This window comes from Lissotriton helveticus, chromosome 12, assembly GCF_964261635.1.
Source record: "Lissotriton helveticus chromosome 12, aLisHel1.1, whole genome shotgun sequence".
Taxonomy (NCBI): Eukaryota; Metazoa; Chordata; class Amphibia; order Caudata; family Salamandridae; genus Lissotriton; species Lissotriton helveticus.
The window spans coordinates 559,308,123-559,328,487 of record NC_136073.1 but is presented as its reverse complement, the minus strand read 5'-3'; the positions used below and the strand labels follow the sequence as shown (position 1 = coordinate 559,328,487).

The 20,365-nt window shown below is 44.6% G+C and overlaps 2 protein-coding genes and 1 pseudogene across 3 annotated transcripts in view; 2 read left to right on the top strand and 1 right to left on the bottom strand.

Moving 5' to 3' along the window:
* SLC7A6OS (solute carrier family 7 member 6 opposite strand) overlaps positions 1-755 on the bottom strand; it is a 54,577-nt gene extending 53,822 nt beyond the window's left edge. Inside the window, exon 1 of one of the 2 annotated variants that reach the window (XM_078670879.1) lies at positions 512-755. In XM_078670879.1, coding sequence (XP_078527005.1) covers positions 512-712 — 201 coding nt within the window. In that variant the 5' untranslated portion in view covers positions 713-755. The remainder of the gene's footprint in view (positions 1-511) is intronic. The other variant, XM_078670877.1, reaches the window with a different exon arrangement.
* A 396-nt stretch (positions 756-1,151) lies between these two features.
* PRMT7 (protein arginine methyltransferase 7) overlaps positions 1,152-20,365 on the top strand; it is a 645,306-nt gene continuing 626,092 nt past the window's right edge. The window contains exon 1 of the mRNA XM_078670716.1: positions 1,152-1,241. The gene's annotated coding sequence lies outside the window, so the exon portion shown is untranslated. The remainder of the gene's footprint in view (positions 1,242-20,365) is intronic.
* LOC144799106 (MARVEL domain-containing protein 1-like) lies at positions 5,345-5,844 on the top strand (annotated as a pseudogene).

Here is a 20,365-nt window from a genome sequence, read left to right as displayed (position 1 = left end):
TATTTGCCCAAGCCTAATCGCTGTTAAATGTAATCCTGAGTGAATTTGCAATTTGTATATAACTCAAACCACTAGTATATGTAGTAGACCTTTGTACTTACTACCATTCCTATGTGAGCTTTAGAGTGTATCTCTTAGTATCTCTTCCTGAGTGACTTAACAACTTGTACATTTGCAATTTTTTTCTGTTTGTATCTCTTATGTAACCCACATAATCCAAAGTCCTTATGTAACGCAACTGGTTCTTTTGTAAAGCGCACTGGTTCTTTTGTAGAGCGCTCTGACACCTTTGGATAAGGTTCGCGCTATATAAAATCGCATTAAATAAAATAAATAAATCACAGGTGAATGACAAGAGAACGTAAGTACAGAGGCTTCTACGCCCCAATGTTTGTATAAGTTGGTGACAGGCAACCAAATCGTACAAACAAAATATACAAATATACGATGCAGGACGGCAGTCCCAAAACGGGGCTAACATCTTTAATAACTTCGCTAGTTTTACGCTCACCTGAGAGCAAACGGTGGCTGCAAGCTTGAAGACAGTCTTTTCGATCTGATCCGCAGCTGGCAGCGGCTGGTCAGGACTTGTGTCTGAACCCAAGCGAGACCGCTTGCAAGCTAAAACTAGAGCCTCAACAGGATCAGCACCCCGTTTTCGCTTCACCCGGAGTACAGCTTGGGAGACAGGGAGGACAACAACACCCTCCATGAATATCTACGACAGCAGCGCCTCTTTCTATGTCTATTACCTTCTGTGTACGAGACAGGTAGCTAGTTGAGCATTGTGTTATCGCGGGATATTGAGGCAAAGGCTGACTGGTAGAAAGGCTTCAGTACGTCTGACCTGGGCTGCTAGTTGCAGGCCACATTTTGTTTAAAAATAAGTATTTTTAAAGACTATGTACAACTGATTTAGACTCCATTTAAATCTCATTTTATTTGGATATAGTTTTAAAACGAGTTAATATGTATTACATTTCATTATCTGTTTCGGGAAAGGGTAATAATTCCTAATAGACTTTTGGAAATGTAAAATCGCTTGAGTATTTTTTTCGCAAAAATAACCTAAATTCTATTTTCATCGTCTCTTGGGGAAATGTTATGCCGCTTTAAGATGGCCGCTCCAAAGGCTCTTTTCTCGCATAGGAACGCGAACGAAGTGTTTTGCCGCAGTGCATGCTAGGAACATGGCCGCTCCCATGTACTCAACGCTGTGTGGAGCTTGAACTGCTTGATAGGTGATTCGTACGTTTTCAATAGTTGACAGGTTTATGTAGAAGTGCCATGTGTCTGTATACTCGCCACTAATTTAGGTAGTAATACCATAATTACGCGCGTATCTGTAATTTTCCCTGTTTTGTCTCATAACATTTTTTTCGGTCAAAAAACAAACAAACATGTTTTAAAGGCAGTTTCCCAAACATTGCCTTACTTTTTGGGTTATGGGGTTTGGGGTATTTAGTTGCCTGTGCGCGCGTGTTACCTATAACATCTGACTCCTGGTTGAGTATGCTGGGCTTGCCAATTCACTATAGTCGGTGAGTTTGTGTTATTGCTATATTACAGTATTGTGCTGTAAATAGTCGCACTTTACAAGTAAGCAGATTTTGTGGTTTAATTAAAGACGTGATTCTGTTAAAGGCAAACTATATCTGTTGTTACACACGTGACGTGCGGGCATTGTTCGTCAATCTTTGGGACCTCTTATGCTTCTTGGGTTACTAATATGTGGGCATTCTGAAGCATGAAGGTGGGATCTGAATTTCTTTCATACTAAGAAGCGCGAATTGTCTGAATTTAAAAGGAAGCACAGATATCCGTTAAATCGGATGGTGAGTGTTTAGGTTCTGCCGTTAAAATATTTTGACGAATTGCAATTTTTAACGTTGCTCACTTTCACTTTTTTTTATAATTCCTACCCTCAAGGACAACGTTTACTCTCGATACTATTTTGTATTGCTACACACGCATAATTTTGGCCTGTTTGTTTTGCAAGTGTACTGTTAAGTACTTTTGTTCTTTTAAGTAGCTTTTGAAATAGATTCTCAAACTAGACTACTTAAGATGCTGCAGGGAACATTGGCATCTAGGGGACTGCACTCAAATGGCTCCATAAGTTCCTGAACGATAGAGCCCAAACTATCCTTCTGGGCCCCTACACCTCCGGAAAGACGTGTTGGGGTAAGGGTGTGCCAAAAGGCTCATGCTTGAGCCCTACTTTGTTCAACATGTATATGGCACCCCTTGCAAAGACTGTGGAGCCCTTTGGTTTTTGAATCATATTCTATGGAGGCAATGCGCAGCTGACTCTCACTTGTGATGCTGACTGTATAAAAATTGATCAAGCCCTCTCTATAAAAGCCCATATTTTGTATACCACAGGTAGGTGTTTCCATAATATGCGACTCCTCTGCAGAATCTATTCCTTCTCTACCGCTCTCTTCGAGAAGAATTTTAGTTCACACCTTAGTAGTCGGCCAACTAGATTATGGGGATTCTCTTTTGGCAGCAGCTAATGAAACGCTAGTGGCTAAACTCCAAGTGGTCAGAATACGGCAGCTAGACTCATTTACAATCTTCCGTCAGATACTCTGACCGCTCCTTCACTGAAGTCGCTTCACTGGCTACCAGTGAAGAAAAGGAGCGTCTTTAAGATCTGTTGCCTTACACACAAGGCGATAAGGGGCAATGGCCCTGGCTATCTCTAAAAGAAAGTTAAACTGTATGCTCCCACCAGAATTTAAGATCCATGGACAAAAACTGGCTGTGTCCCCCCGCATCCACTTGTCTAGATGTGGAGGGAGATCTTTTTTCTTACCTGGCTCCGGTCTTCTGGAACAGACTCCCTGTGCACATTCATGGTTGTTTGAAATATTGCCAATTTAGGAAACTATTGAAAGCTTTACTCTTTCAATGAGCTATTCATTATGTCTGCTATGGTGTGCAGCGTCGAGATGCCACCAGGTGATTCGAGCTCTACATTAAATTAAATTAGCATAGGTAGCGCATTCAGATAGTATTTCCAGCTAACCAATAGTATTTCCAGCTAACCGATCTATCACATTTTTGCCACAAGAAGTAATTAGTTGAGTGGAAGGGTTCCAGCTTTTAATGCTGAAAACGTTGTGCACCATACTAGGCACATATTTACCTCGTTCTTATAATTGATTCCCACCATATTGATTAGATTAGAAATAGCTTCTGTACTTTTATCTCAGTTGGCAGTCAAATGATAACTTCAAGCAAAGCAAAAATACAATCCTGCCCTTGTGCTTTTTTTTTTAAAGCTATTTGATATGTATCTATGAACAAAATATAGCACACAGAGTTTGCAGGCATGCCTTTCATTACAGCACGCTGGTAAATACACAGTGGATCAACATTTTGAAGAATAGATGGAGAGAAGCAAACGTACAGGCGTAGGTGTTATGTTCCAATAAGCTAATTTCTCAAAATAGTTTATAAGTAGGGATGCCGATTTGCTTGTGGAATTGTTTTTTTTCTACAGATTAGATATTTTTCTGTACATTTATTTTTCCATGACCTTTTTGGATGTTTAAGGTATTTGTGTGAAAATGCTTTTCTGCATTTTGAAGAGGGTCTTCAAAGAACCCCACAGACAGCTCTCCTGTTTAACCCTTGGTATGTTTCAGCAGAGTTGGTTCTCCACAACCTTATCTGGTGTCGCCATTTATTTCAGATTTTTCCTACAGGGCACCTATCCTGTATCCATAACTCTTATCTACAGCTTGCATGCTTATTGATGTTTGGGTCTAAAGCTTTATTGTGTCAAATGTTGTCAGAAACTTCAAGTTGTAATATATGCCCATAACGTTTTCTCAGAATTCCATATTTCTTTGTCAAACAACATAGCTGAGGTGTGTACATTGTTCACATCTTGTCCTAGAGAGCATTGTTGGGCAAGTGCACATTCAGTGAAATATGGCAATGCTTTGTTTTAATTAGCCATCGACCTGGCAATGCTTAACGCTGTTATTGTATGTGTGCCTCATAGGGGCGCAGAAACTTGAATTCATATGAGTAAGATCTACACAGTGAACCAATACTTTGCATGTGTAGCACTCTACTGCTTTACAACTCATCAGATTGCTAGCGCCCCACAAGTCTGAAACTCGCACTGTTCTTATAGTTGATTTGTTTTCTAATAGTCGATTTAGTGGGTGTGGATGCATTCTGGGATCCTGAATGGCTCAGTGAATTCAAAGTTCATTGTTCATAAATGCTCCATCTGGAGGTCATTAGTGCGAATCCTTGCAAAACGACTAATTCATTCCGCCCTTTCAAGGTGATTAAATTGAGCACCATAAAGTGTCTCATATTAATGTCTGTTATTTGTAGTGTTTGGAAATGCCAGAAGAGTGGTTTTTAATTATATATAAAATAATATTATGTATGGTCATGCCCCTCGTTCAGTTCTCTCTCTCTGGACTTTTGTCTTTGCAGGGAAAGTATATGCAATTGTCAGCTCACATGTTGAGATTCTAGCTATGCGTATACTGCCATGGAATGGTGATTAGTGAACCACGTTTGCGAACTAATGGTGTGTCTGTTCGAGCACCAAGGTATAGACCAGTGATTATACAATTGAGCCTACATGGCTCTCGTTTGATATGTGCAGGAGTGTTTACAGTGTGACTGGGAGTGTGTTCCACAATGTTCGATGCTCTATATTTGTTTGTGTTCGGTGTTTCTTTCTCTTATATATATATATATATTGTAGTTCCTCCCACATTTTGCTTTGCAAACTTGGGAAAGTCTTAAGAAATGGTAGAAAGATTGTTATTAGTTTATTTTTAGGTTTCGCTTGGCGTCCGCTGCACAGCAGCGTTCGCGCAGGCGAAATCTTTTGAGAAGCAGTCTGGGGCTTTGTCTCGCCTCTCTGTTCCATTGGCTAGCTCCATAAATGGAGGCTAGCCATTGGAACAGAGAGGCGTCAGTCATTGTGGGAGCAGATTCGTGGGCGTTCCGGCGATTTTTTTCGCTCTCCGCCTCTTTTCGTACGTCATGCGGCGGTGGGCGGTTGTTTATTTTTTTTTTTCTTCAGAGTTTTTTTGTTGTCATTCCTCCAGGCCGACCGCCGCCGGAAGAAGTCCAGGTGAGTGCTCCCCTCCCCTCCCGCTGTCCGTGTGCCCGTTCCCGCCCCCCCTCCCGCTGTCCGTGTGGCTGTTTGCAGAGACAACTTGTCCAGATTTGGTGCTGTTGGCGCGGTGCTCTCTTCTCTGAAACTTTGGTCTCGGACAGAATTCTTTCCTCAGGAGATCTTCGCCGGGCTGTCTCTTTAGATGTTCCCTGCCAGGATCCTGACCTCTCGCTGCCTGCTATGCCCCCTCCACCCTACCCACCCCCTCCAGCGCCCCCGCCCGCACACCCACCCCCGCAGGCGGCGCGGGGCTCCCTGCGGGCGAACCGGGCCTTCCTGCGCAGCTTCCTGGGGGTGCTGCGGGTGCTGCAGCTGCTGGCCGGGGCCGCCCTCTGGATCACCATCGCCTGCAAGAAGTACGAGGGCGCCATCCACTTCGCCCTCTTCGTGGCCGTGCTCTTCTGGCTGCTGACCATCTCCCTCTACCTGCTGACCCTGCTGGACAAGCAGGACCTGGTGCCTCTTCTGGGCGGCGAGCGCTGGCTGACCACCAACGCCGCCCACGACGCCCTGGCCGCCGGCCTGCAGGCCGCCACCGCCGGCATCATGATCCACAAGACTGCCTCTACCACATCTACCTGGCCGCCTCCTTCTTCGTCTGCCTCTGCTGCCTGCTCTACCTGCTGTCCGCCGTGGCCTGCGCCTGCAAGAAGTGCCGGGGCCAGCAGGGCCTCATCTGAGCCCCGGCCGGGGGTGGAGAGTGAGTGCGAGGGCTTGGATGCAGCACCACGGGCACCTCCTGGCGCTTCCAATCTGAACACAATGGTCTTCCCTGTTCATTACACTATAGCGCCCAATGCTGATGGTCTGTCTGTTTCCAAGCACTTCCACGTTTAGGCAGCTAAGGAAAAAAAAACATCACGTGTGCAAAGCGGTTTGCCCAGGATCACACGTTTGAGGTGACCTTTTTATGCCGAGATTAGAATTAGTTTCTCAGCCGTTACACCAAACCGCTTACTGAGGTGCATTACAGGAACAACAATTCTTTATATTTAAGACAAAAAGAGAGAACATCATAATGTTGAGGTACTACATTGGAATAATATGGATATTCGTATAAAAATACAAGGATCACTTGCATAAACAAGCATTTACAATGCAATGTTCTCGGCATTATTAAAGGTAGAGCTATTGGCATTGCTCATGACATTTTTTTAAAAATCATAAATAAATGGCATTGTCATTTACATTGCCAATAGCGTAATCGTTAAATAAATGGCATTTTGCCACTCTGCACCATCACAAAGCAAATTTGGTCAAAGTACAACAGATTATAAACGAAATGGATGCTCAGGGCCAGGGTTTCTCGTTGCATTCTGGGGTCTGTAGTCCTGTTTCTCCCATTATAAGACCAGGACTACAAGACACAGAATGCAAGGGGAAACCCATGGACTAAAGCGGTCTCCCGGGGGCGTGAGACCCGTGGTAAATCACTGTTCAAAAACAGAAGCGAAGAGGAGGAGCTACGCTAGCAACCAAGATGGCCGCATAAACTCCCGGCTCCGCCGACCTCCGCCAGTTGCTCACAAATCGTGACGGTTATCCTGATTTCTCACTGGCCTCCCGTGCCACGGATGTGTTCCTGACTCTAAAGGTGCAATCCTGGAATTTCTAGCTGCTTGAATAACGAAGATACGCCGTGTTCCATTCTCGGCCTAGCCCAGAGTTGAAGCCGGGGCCTCGATTTCTAACCCAGCCGGGTTGGAATCGAATAACATCGGCCGCGGGACGTGGGTAGCGTCCGGTCTCCCGAAGTGGAGTGTTTCTTGTCTGTTTTGGATGGTGGTTCGGTGGCAGTCTTCTCACTCAGCTACGGCGGCGTTACGCATCGGTTGCTGTGGTCGGGGAGCTGCTGCCCGGAGGCCCCGTTGAGCGCCCGGGGTTGATGGGCTTGGTTCCTCGCTGGCGGCGACGGTGTTGAGATTGCGCTTTTGAGAGTGCCCACAGTTGTCATCGGATTTGCCTGTGCCTGGTGCCCCCGAGTAGTCGACCTCCGGGGTTCAGAGACCTGCTTGGTCGCTTCGTGAAGGGCGATGGAGCGGGTGGAATGTATTCCGTCGCTGCATACTGTAATGGCCGCCATTGGGGAGCTCCATTCACAGGTCACTGCCACCATCCAGAGCATGGTCGTAACGGTCGATATCATCTGCCGGAGACCGGACTCCGACCCTTTGTTGGTTCTGGAACAAGCTGTTTTACCCGCGGAGCAAGACTATCTGATCTACATCATGCCCGGTGTCGATTCCGCCCCAGATGGACATGGATGATCTTATATCTCAGAGCGAGTGCTCCAGTGACTGCAGTATTGTTACCTCGCTCTTTTTCTCCTGGATGGTTCAAATACGCTCTAGCGATTTATCTTTGGTGGACAACGGACATCGTTTAACTCTTAGACTTTGTGTACTATTTTCCTGGCCTCAATCCTTCCGTACTGACTTTGAACTTTCTCAACGCTTTGATACTCTCATTGGGATGGCGGATCGAGCGGACAGGGCTTGCATGAAAAATCGCAGTGGTCAGGGTTGACTTTGATTGGATGGGTTTGAACAATGACTTAACTCGATACGGGATTTGTAACCTATACTAGCACGGGAGCTGGGTGGTTCTTACAAGCTCCCCCCGTCTGATTCTAATCGTTGCATTATATTATTCTGGATACGTGTAGGGGCGGGTTGCTACTGGCGGGGGTAAGGGAGACCGGGGGCCTGTTTGATATTTCCTTCTCCACTCTTTCTTTCTTTTTCCTTCTTTTAGGTCTAGTTCCGGGGCGACAGGCACACTGCCAGTGGGGATGGGCCGTTGCCATTGCAGGGGTGCAGGGTGGGGGGATTGGGGGGGGGTTTGTTATTTTGCCTTAGTTTAGTTCTATGGCCTTTTTTTCTTTCCTTTTTTCTTTTACGAGAGATGGGTTGATAATCCTGTTCGATTTTCTTATGTATCGAGGTGTCCGATTATCCTGAACTATGGGTGGGAGAGCCTTGCTGGCTGCTACTTTGCATGATCGTTGATCGCACTTCTCCTTATTGATGTACCGTACTAAGTTGATATTGCATACTCCTTTGAATTTTATTTTCCATATTGATTCATTCGCTCACCTATCGCAATATTGTATTTTATGCATGACACCCGATATATGTAAATTTCTCTTGTTTTCTTCAATAAAACCTTTAAAAAAAAAAAAAACAGAAGCGAAGACCTCCCTGCTGCGGTGGGTTTAAAATACCCCTTCCGGATATTGCCCTCACCGGGCCCCCTCCCTGCCTGACTTCAGTGTCCCCGGGAGGGGCCCTCGGACATCCGGGTCTGACCAAGATCTAAAGCACGGAAGTGACGTGGCCACTGGCCTCTCGCTGGCGCCTGGTCTGTAATCTTCATGTGTTCCCCTTTTTTGTGCACTAAACTCATCTCACCCAAGAATTCAAAACCTGGAAGCGTCCCTACCCTCCCCCCCCCCAAAGCTCAGTCTATCCGGGGCCTGGAGGCTGCCTCGGTGGGCGTAGCGCCTGCTACAGTGTGTCAGAGGGGCTTGGTCACAGGCCCCACCAGTGGTGAGGCAGCGCAGCGGGTCAACGCACCTGTGACAGACATCAGAGTCTGCTGCCTCGGTGGGTGTAGTGCCGGCTGCCTATCTGTGTGTCAGAGGCACTTGGTCACAGGCGCCACCAGTGATGAGGCAGCTCAGCGTGTCAAAGCGCCTGTGGCAGAGATCGGAGTCTGCTGCCTCGGTGGGTGTTGCGCCTGTTGCCGATCCGTGTGTAAGAGGCACTTGGTCTCGGTGGGTGTAGTCTGCAGATGCGTGAATTACCTCTGCAGATTGGAATAGGACAGCTCACTCGGCTGCTGCTCCTGCAGCACAGACCTGTGTTTGCACAGTTCCCAGTAAGCTGACTCGGTTGGTTAATGCACCTACGGCAGAGGGGGCTGATTGGGTAACACGCATGCGCAATAGCGTATTTTGTTGGTTCACTATTGTCACTTTTGTAATGCACCGTTTGCTACCTCTTGTATTTTGTTGGCTCACGATTGTCATTTTTGCTTCATTTAATGTAACGTTTGCTTTTGTATTTTGTGCACTTGTAATGTTCTCATGTATTAGTTCTGTTCCTATTGTGAAGCGCTCTGACACCTTCGGGTAAAGTCCGCGCTATATAAAAACGCATAAATAAATAAGTCCTCGGTAAGTAACCTAGCTGGGTCGGTTCGTGCTCCTCCTGCAGAGGGCTCCATGCACAGGCTCCAGTCCTAGATATAGTTCGTGGTGTTAATGCGACAGCTGCTCTGATGGCGCTCTCTCTCTGCGTCTGGTTGAAGTCTGCAGGTACCTTGAGTGCGAGTGAGCGAGATAGCTCAGCGTTTGATGCCCCTGCTGCTGAGATCTCTCTGTACCCTGCAGAGCACTGTGTGCACGTCCTCGAAGGCCAGCAAAAAGTTAACATTTATGTATGATGAAAGCAAACTCATCATGTTTAGTAAAGTATATTGTAAGGGCTTTTAGATGCTGACCAAAATAGGTCTTTCTCCAACAAACTATTATCACTACTTTGGACTATTGTTCAACAACAAGCTGTCATGGAATCCAGAAAAGTTAACAGCTTCTCGTTGCACAACATGTCGAACGCTTTATTGAGATTCCCTAATCATTACAACCATTACTGCTGATTCCGGGAACAAATGTGTACATGGCTGAAGTGATTCCGGTTGCATCTTCTGTCCTGAGGCCTAATTTAGACCCGCTTTCTGGAATGAAGGCAATTTATTCTTCTGTAGTGATTTGGCTAGTGTTGAAATAACATTGAGCTGGGATCCATCTATACAGGCACTAAACTCATCTCACCCAAGATTTCAAAACCGGAAGCGTCCCCCCCCCCCAACTCAGTCTATCCGAGGCCTGGAGGCTGCCTCGGTGGGCGTAGCGCCTGCTGCAGTGTGTCAGAGGGGCTTGGCCACAGGCCCCACCAGTGGTGAGGCAGTTCAGCGGGTCAAAGCGCCAGTGGCAGAGGTCGGAGTCTGCTGCCTCGGTGGGTGTAGCGCCTGCTGCCGATCTGTGTGTCAGAGGCGTTTGGTCACAGGCACCACCAGTGATGAGGCAGCGCAGCGGGTCAACGCGCCTGTGATAGACATCGGAGTCTGCTGCCTCGGTGGGTGTTGCGCCTGTTGCCGATCCGTGTGTAAGAGGCATGACCTTCTGCACAACATCAAAACATTAGGAATGGAACAAACTGTTGAAATACCTTCAATCTGAACTACGTTGTTTAAGCAATGACTAAGAAATTCAATCAAGGGGCAATCTATTAGGCCGACTTACCGTGCCTTAAAACAAAATTCTCATGAGTGACCTATTGTTCATATTCTGACAGCAAATTATTTTTGACTGTCTCTTCATTTAAGGAGCACCTAAAACCTAGCCTTCACGCAGCAAAGAAAGACAAGTGGATAATACTTGTCCTCGTGATGAAAAACGATGCTTTCCCAATGGCACAAAATCGCGATAAGCCTGGCATCTGCCTTCAATTACCGGCACCTCTGACAGCTGCTAATTGAGAATTTATGGCATTCTCCAGGACGGGGAGACAGCATGCGCGCACTTACAGCTCAAGAAAACTATATACAGAGTCGTGAATGCGCGAACGGACCCTGACATCTGGTAATTGGGAATTTATGGCATTCTCATGCGCGTGTTAGCACGGAATATGCAGGAAGCAGGGAGAGCAAAATTCCTAGGGCCTATTGCGTGAAGCCTTACAAAAACACAGACGTGAGAGGACCAATTGCCATGCAGATGCCACAGAACACCACGAAAATTTTTACTTCACTATTCTGAGCCCCTTAACAATACGGCTCGGAGCACCGCCCCACTTCTGACGAAGTGGTGACGTAGGCCGTGCCCTAAAAAGTGAGTTTACAGTATTTAAAAAAAACATGGATGTGCTGTTACAAGCTCTCCAAGGGTCAGATGAGATGTGAATGCCCAGGTTTCTTATGTGTCCCTCAGTAGTGCATTAAGCTTGTTTCGTAAGCACAGGAAGAAAACCTGATTTGCCCGTTCCCGCCCCCCCCCCCTCCCGCTGTCCGTGTCTCCGGCCCCACTTGTAAATGCTTGTTCTCAAGTTTCTACCCTTTGTTAGAAGCGATTCAATCCTGTTTGGGACCAGTGGTTGGTGTGCAGACTGGGGGGTGGGGGCTGCTGCGCCTCTGCCTTACATTGGCTGGAAGCGTCATGTGTTGCTGACCTCTCCAGGAGTGTTCCATAAGACAGCGACATACAAGTCTTAAGTTGCATTTATTAATACTGATCAAAGTTACATTGTACTATTAATTCGTGTTTGCGAAGAATGATGATTCCCATTTACTACTGTTTGATGATCGGAATGGAACTTTCAGTTTTCTTCTCGCGTGGTTTCAAACCAACTTAAATTGATTACTGGGTACATTCGGGGGATGGGATCTATTCCGGCTCTGGTTTGATTTCTTGCACTTACTATCGGCTCATTAAACTGGCACTGAAGGGTCGAGTTGTTTGCAACGTAGGGTTTTATTTCAACGTCACTGCTTCTCACACTATCTTTGCCCTGATCTCACCACGCGTTCTCCGCCCCTTCCTTCTTGTGGATTGGCGGAGCACATTTGTTTGTGCGTTGCCAAGGCGACGTTTTAATTTTGTCATTGGCTGATGCTGTTGCCAAGCCCGAGGTGGACAGGTTTTCTTACCCAACTCTTCCTAAGAATGAGCGCATAGCAGCTATTAATAGAATAACTATTGTCCACGTTTTGTCTGTTTAAGCGGCTCCTGGAATGATCCAGAGCAGGTGTCTCCAACCTTTTGTGTAGTGAGAGCTACTTCTGGTCAGTGAAAATCGTCGTGAGCTACTAAACCCCAAGCAACTCGCACATTTTTCCGAGAGACCTCCCCCACCCAGTTTCATTGACGTTAAGCCTATTTCTTCAGAGCCCATACTGTGGTTTGAACACAATAACACTGAAAGAAAAGACTTTGCATGTGTCAACATCCCCAATCCATAACAGGCAAGAATACCACGTGGACACCTTTAATAATGTTGTATTGCAGACAATTTGTGAGTAGAAGCCATGCTGGTAAATGAAACAGCACAGTTGGAAAGTGAGATAACTAACTCACCTTAGCTATGTTTAATTATGAACACAGGACGACTGCTTTTCACAAATGACCTGCGATTTGAATAATGTTGACCAAAGCATGGTTATTGGCTTGTATGGTCTTTAGTAGTCTTCTATAAATAGGAAGAGGACTTAAAATTGTACCACACTCACCAAGCGCCAAATTCACAAATAAGAAGGTTTTGCAAATACAAATTTGATTGGGTGCTCCTACATTTTGTAGCAAACATTGGGCTCTTTTCTAATTAACACAAGCTTTCAAAACTACTCCAGGTAATATTCCATGACAGCTGCAGACTTTTGTGACATAGCCCTGTGACCTCAGGCTTATGGTGATGATATCACCCACACCACACACTATCACCTTCCTAAACAATATTAATTATCCATTCTCTTGGGATTACCCTCTTAAATGCCTGTCCATTCCTGCCCTTTATATTAGCGCAGCAAGGTGGCTGCTATGCTGTGTGAACGTTTGCTAAATATGCCCCCCAGAATAAAGTACTATAGAGCGCTTCTTAATTAATTTGGCGTTTAAGCATTTTGCTTGACTGGACCTAGTAAGTTTTTCCACAATGTCACCTAATTGCATGAATGGAAATTATGTGTATTTTGCACACACCTACTAATAACCAGAACCAGACAATACAAGATATCAAGTGTAGCCATTTTAAAGATGGGGAGAGAATGTGGCCTAATGGCTAGGGCGGGCGAACTCTGAGGTGGGGAAACAGGTTCGATTCTCAGCATGGGCGCTCAACGTTCTGTGATTCTGGGGCTGGGCAAATCACTTAATCTCGCAGTGCCTAACAAAAATTAATGTGTCTGTTTGTAACGTAACTAGTGCTCATGTAAAGCGCTCTGATACCTTCAGGTCTAGTTTGCGCTCCCGTCTCTAGCACTCACTTCTAGCTTTCATTAGCACTTTCACTCACAGAGCTGTCATTCACAAGCCTACCACTCAAACCCCTGCTCACATCTCTAGCTCTGTTTTAACATGCCATTGTGCTTACACTACTAACAGACCTCACACCAATAGCACGAATAGTTGTAATAGTGCTCGCATCTCTAGCACTCAGTTTTACATGCCATACTGCTTACACTACTAACAGCTCACACCACTATCACCAAGACGACTGAGAATGCACACATCTCTAGCACTTGCAGCTGTAATTGTACTAATACCTCTAGTGCTCACTCGCGGGTCTACTATCCAATAGCACTTGAAACTCTAATATTACTCACATCTAAAGCATTAACAGCTGTGATGGTTCTCAGATCTTCAACATCCAGTAGTACGTACACCACTAATAATACGCACACCTATGGCGCTCAGACCCCCACCAAACATACTGCTCACGCCTCTAATGCTCACCATACTACCATCTAGTAGCACTCACTCTTCGAATTGTGTCCACACCCCTAGCGCGCACAGCTCTGATAGGATGTACTACCGCTCACTATTTTCACGCCCATCAGCGCTCAAGTCTCGGAGTGTCTTAACTCCTCTAGCGCTCACAGCTCTGATATGATGTACTACTCCTCACTATTCTCACGCCCAATAGAGCTCAAGCATCCAAGTGTCTTAACTCCTCTAGCGCTCACAGCTCTGATAGGATGTACTACTGCTCACTATTCTCACGCCCAATAGTGCTCACGCTTCTAATTGTGTCCACACCTCTAGCGCCCACTGACATCCAGTAGTGTTCACAGTAACGGCGGTCACAGCTCTAGTGCTACCTATTCCAACATCCAACAGTATTCGCGCCTCTAATTATGCTCACCAACATCCAGTAGTGCTCACACCTCTAATTGTGCTCACAGTACTAGCACTCGCAGCTTGATAGTATTTACTCTTCTAGCGCCAACTATTCCAACATCCAATGGTGCTCGCAGCTCTAATTGTGCTCGCACCTCTAATTGATTTTGCCACTAATTGTGCTCGCACTATTACCGCTCACAGTTTTGACAGTATTCCCACCTCTAGCGCCAACTATTCCAACATCCAACGGTGCACACGCGTGTAATTGTGCTCACAAGTGGTGACTTACGCTGCTGTTCTCGCCCGTCTAGTCCCCAGGCCGGGCGTGCACCCATGGCTTACCTGCTGCTCTGGATATTGATGAAAATTAGGTGGCAGGCTGTGCTGCTGCTGAAAACTGCAGCTCTGCCCAGCCACACCTGCTGCAGCTACGACACATTAGCACCCTGCCTTCGCACTCGTGACACACAACAATGCAGTGTGGTGCTAATAAGGGAAAGGCAGGGGGCGCATAGAATGGTCACGAGACACTCATCATGACCAACGACGTCATCCTCGTCGGCCTGCCCCACCCCAGCTAAACTCAAAGCCAATCTGAGCAGCTGGTTTGGGAGAGAGCGGGCAACGGAGCATCAAAACAGCCTAAAGAGCCCAAACAACACTGAAGGGCTATTAAATTGAGCAGCTAGCGGCGCGAGCTACTCACAGGGCCTCTGCGAGCTACCGGTAGCTCGCGATCGACCAGTTGGCGACCCCTGATCCAGAGGATGTATAGCTTCTCAATAAGCGTGAATCCGCCGACAGATTGTGAGCACTGGAGTCAAACTAGCCACGTTTTCCAATACACACTTTTCGTTGCAATCATAAGAAGTGGTATGCTTTAACGTTTCCCATTCTTAAGCGTATTATTCTATAATATTCATTAAAATAGTTATGAATTAAGAATTCATAACCAAATACTCTTTTGTTTAATTGCAAACCACGCGTTTTTATTCATACCTCGACTATAACACGATAATTATTTAACTGCATCGGCTTTTTAGCAGCGTTCTTCATGTCTGATCTTAGAATGGATTCCATTCAATATCTATCCCGCCCTCGGGAAACGACATTGGGTAGGTTTGTACTATACCGCATCTCCGGAAGTAGGGGCCGGGGCGGTGCTTGGTGGCAAGTAGGCTAGGCTGTGCTTTTACTTCACGTTCTTTGCATATGAGGCGGTGCTGCTTGCTGCCTGGGTGTGTGTGGGTGGCTGGCTCTGGGTGTGTGTGTGGGTGTGTGTGGGTGGCTCTGGGTGTGTCTGTGTGTGGCTCTGGGTGTGTGTGTGTGTGGCTCTGGTTGTGTGTGTGTGTCTCTGGTTGTGTGTGTGTTTGTGTGGATCTGGGTGTGTGTGTGTGTGTGTGGCTCTGGGTGTGTGTGTGTGTGTGGCTCTGGGTGTGTGTGTGTGTGTGTGGCTCTGGGTGTGTGTGTGTGTGTGTGGCTCTGGTTGTGTGTGTGTGTGTGTGGCTCAGGGTGTGTGTGTGTGTGTGTGTGTGGCTCTGGGTGTGTGTGGCTGGCTCTGGGTGTGTGTGTGTGGCTCTGGGTGTGTGTGTGTGGCTCTTGGTGTGTGTGTGGTAGTAATTGCTGTCTGCTGAGCTCGTCCGTAGGGTACAATAGGTCTCACATTTGCGAGAGATTAAGCTATTAGCAATGTAAATGACAATGCCATTTATTTATCTGTTTTCAAAACCAACACATAAATACAAATTTAGTCATTTACAATGCCAATAGCTCTAACTTTTCCAAAGGCGAAACCGTTGCATTGTAAATGCTTGTTTATTTTTGCCAGAGCCAAATTTTGGTATTGAATGAAAGAAGTGTCTTCTTTTACATCTGCTGTAAGCCAGAAGGCATGTAATTTGAACCATCTGCTAGTCAATTGAAGATTTACAGTGAATCGCCTTAATTGAAAAGCAAATTTCATTGAAGACACTCAACATTCAGTACAGTAGTGAGCAGGATCAACATTTTAGACAGCGTCCATATTTGTATGTGGTAACAAGTTGGTGTTTGATTTTCAATTTTAGGCATAATTTGTAATGGGTGTCCTGGAGTGCAGCACACTGCTTTACATGGAAGTAAGATGTATGCCCCAGATATGAGGGTTGCAGGAAGAAACATATTTTAATAGATGTTAAAAATTTTGGTGAACGAGTGTAAAGATTGTGATAGAAATGATGGGGTTAGAATTGAAGAAAGCGTTGTATATCTGGTGGTGAAAGAAATAAGTAATGCTTCTTATATTGGAAAGATGGTCAATACTTCTCAAACCATCTTTCTAGGAAATACAATGGGAGCTTTTATGAATTTAAAATGTAACATCCATCCTGATTCCTCTGTGCCTTAGGCGTTAGAGTTGAAATTCTCAAGTCACCATTAAAGTACTTCAGTTATCCCCTGTCATAATCAAATAGTTTATTAAATTCTTTCAGCCCTTCAATGTATTGATGCTCGCAATATACAATGAACCAGTAACCCCTGCTTCCATAATGTGGGAGATAGCACTGGAACATACGCAATGAGTCAAACTTTACAGTTCTTTACAATGCAGCATAAAGGTCAAAAGTATAATGAATAATCATTCTGGTTTTCAGAGGCTAACAGACAATTAAACAGGTCAATCTAATTTGGCTTAATAGAAGTGGAAATAATTTGGGGTTTTACCTGTGACTACTGTACAACCTATTTGAAACATATTGAAGCAACAGCTACTTCTGGTTAATTGGTTTTCTTTTCAAATATCCTGCTTTGATGATGCCTCCTAAACATTAACCATACATTTTGTTGATTGGAAATACTTATACTTGGAAGCTATGTTCTGAATTACTTTAATTTACGAACACTCACTTTGTTACACCAAAACAGTAACCATTTGTTTGTGAAGACTAATTTTCCGAAGATACAATCTTTGAAACTCGCGTTAGTGGATAGCTAGCTATCATGAATATGTTATTTCAGTTAAGTTTATTGATCTCTATTTAGATGATTAATTTCATCTTTATTCATTGGTTCTTTTGCAAATTGATTTAAAGTCCAGTGTTAAAAGTTTAAAAATGACCTGTACTCACAATTATAATGCTAAAATACCTAGGGCCTGGTGTATGAAATTTCCATTCACAAAAAGTAGTTGCAAATTGTGCCTCTATGTTTTGTGAATGGAAAGTAATTTTGCGAACCGACATATATATACTAATAAGTCTGTTCACAAAATTCGGAATCATGGTGGGTTGCAGTCCGGCCTACCTCAACTATATTGATGAGGTAAGTGGGAAATTGTGATTTGCTGTGATTGGATGCAATCACAGGGATGCAGCCTGCTGGGGTCAGCCAACCACGTCTGTGATCTGATTTGAAATAAAATCAACTTTTATTTAATTGGAATCTGTTTTCCTTAAAGGAAAATGGTTACATTAAAGAAAACAAATACTTAATTTTTTGTTTGTCTCTTTGTGAGTTGGCAGTGGACCACTGCCTACTCCACAACAAACTTTTTTACCATTCATAAAGAGAAAGAGGTCCCAGAGGACCCTTTCCCATTTGCGAAGGGATTAACGTCTACCAGAGGAACCCCTTCCCATTTGGGAAGGAATTAACTTCTCCTTTGAGGTGTTGGTAAAATTTGTGTTTTGCTATTGGATTTCAATTGCAAAAAATTGATACATACTTAACGAATCGCTATTTGGAAGGGATGCCCTAAACATGCCCCTTTCAAATAGCGATTCATTGTGAGTTTAGTACATAAAAGTCATTTTGCGGTCACAAACTCTTTGATTTTGAGAACTGCAGGTTTTGCAACCGCAAAATTGCTCTGCTCATTGACCATGTGTGACTTATTTAGAATTGGAAGGATGCGGGACATCTATCAAAATTGACAATTATCTAATTTTCTGTATTAAATGTGCACTGATTTCGTTGGCACTAGAAATAAAGCAGATGGGACATCTGCCACTTTTTGGCAAATGTCCCACTCTGCGGCTCTCAAGTAAGGCTTTTAGATGGTTAAATGAGGTAATAGTTGGAAGACACATTCTACTTCTTTAGTACTGTATTAAAAAACATGTGTCTGTGAAATAATTCTCCTGAGTATCCTGACTTGCTTAGGCAAACCTCTAGCTTAACCCACGTGGAAAGAATCTCAATTGTTTTAAGAAGTGCTACTACTATTTATGTAATATTATCCCCCGTGTTCGGACTGAGCGCAGTTGTGCTTCTCCTGCCATCGTCAACCCCTCATCATTGCACACACTGCATAAACACTCACCCAAAAGACCTGATTACTGAAAAGAGGTGGCACCTAGAGACTGAAACACCATATGGAGACTATGACCATTAAGAAGGGTGGCTGTCAACAGTCAGGGTTTCACAGTAAGTGTTAAGTAGACTGAAGCCAGGGAAGATAAGTTTGGAGATGGTCAATTTCGTAGATCAAAGCCACGCAACTTTCATGAAGAGACCGGATAATCAGGTTTTCAAAAAATGAGTTGCTAGCCACAGGCAAATTCGTCTGGGATTTCCAGCAAGGCAGTGTTCATGATGGGGGTAAAACGTTTCAGTTCAAATAGAGGTGGCGAGAAATCTTTCTGAGTTCCAAAAAAGATTTCAAATGACTCGCAAAACCAAGGGTGAATTAGCTAACCGCAAGTTGGAAATTGTATTTTGCATGTCCAATTTCTAGCCACATTTAAAGGCATTGGAGACCTTTCAATATTTTTTATATATTGAAAGTATTTCTGGCTTTTGCGATTGAAGCTGGTGAGGCATTTTACTTATACAACACTGTTTTGCTGGAGATTCCCCTTTCCTCTGACCGCCCCTTTCTCTGTTTAGTGAATGAGCCCCACGGGGTGAGTTAACTAACCTTTGATATAATTAAATTTGATACCTGTAATCATATCAAGCAGAAGTGAAGTTTATTTTATATTGCTGAAATGAAGGTTGTAAGTTGTGTTTTTATACTTTGATGTTATTTCTTTTATCTCTCAATAAAAAATGTTAATCCTAAAGGGCCTGATACAGACACTTATTTGAGAACCGTTCAGCAGCTTTTGGGCTCTTGGCAGAGTGCCTCTGTGATTGTCTATCCTTGGTGCTTCAGTACACATTCTAAGTTTAATCGAAACAAAAATTATAGGCTGCACAGTCATTTGTGAGTTATCACAGTTCCACCTTATACTTAAGTCTTTAGTATTTAAGTGTCATTACTGAACCATTTTGTGGGGTTATCTATAATTTTTTTAATGCAATTGGGTTATATTAGAACACACCAGCATATCCGCCTAATTTCCTTGATATATATTTGATAGTCTTATTGGTTTGGTCTTTCACCCACATTGTAAATGTATTGCGACTTATATAGCGCACGTATCACCCGAAGGCATCAAGGCGCTTGCCTTGGGAACCCCTCCTGGCTTTTTCCCTGTGAGATAACCCCTACTGGGTATCCCCAGGGTGAAAGCCAGGCATCCCGCAGCGGGTGGGCCGCCGTAGTGGAGATTAAGCAACTATTGCCCAGAGTTGCAGCGTGGGACCCCATGATTAGAATAGGCACCGAGGCGAGAATTATCGAGTCCGTGGACATATTTGGGCTCAGGCCCTGCCGCGTCGGGAATTGAACCCTGGTCCCGGGCCAGACCTCTGCATCAGGGTCTGCCGCTCTAATCAGTGAGCCACACTCCTCCACATTTGTTATTAACAGGCTTGGTTAATTTAAAATCGCAGCACTATGTTTAATAGGTTTTTGATATTTAAAGGATTATTCAAACCAGAATGTATTTCATACCTGTTAATAGCTTACAGCATAGGATGAATCTGAAACTGACAAAAATCCATCCCACCACAGAAATTCTGTTTGGTTCTTTGAGTAAATAGTACCAGAAGTAGTCAGGTTTGCCTGGTGAGTACACCGCTCTAAAATACATTGCTACATATCAATAGATAGGTTGGTCTTAAATGAGACTTTGAAATATATTCTAAGCTTGGATGTTTCTGGGATGCTTGGCATAAAGGACCTAATTGTGCATCTTTAGTTTCCAAACCATCCCCATATAACTCTATAACTGTCAGGAATGACTTTATTGTGAGTGTTAGGTGCCTCAGCCTGTGACTAGGGCTCCATACACTGTGTCCGTTTTATCTATTGAAAACATGTCTGTTATGGTATTATCCTTAAAAGGAAGATATGAAAGCCAATGTCACTGTCTTTTCCTGGGCGTTGGTCCTATGACATTATGTAGTGTGATTGTTCATTTTCGTGTATTCCGTTTTTT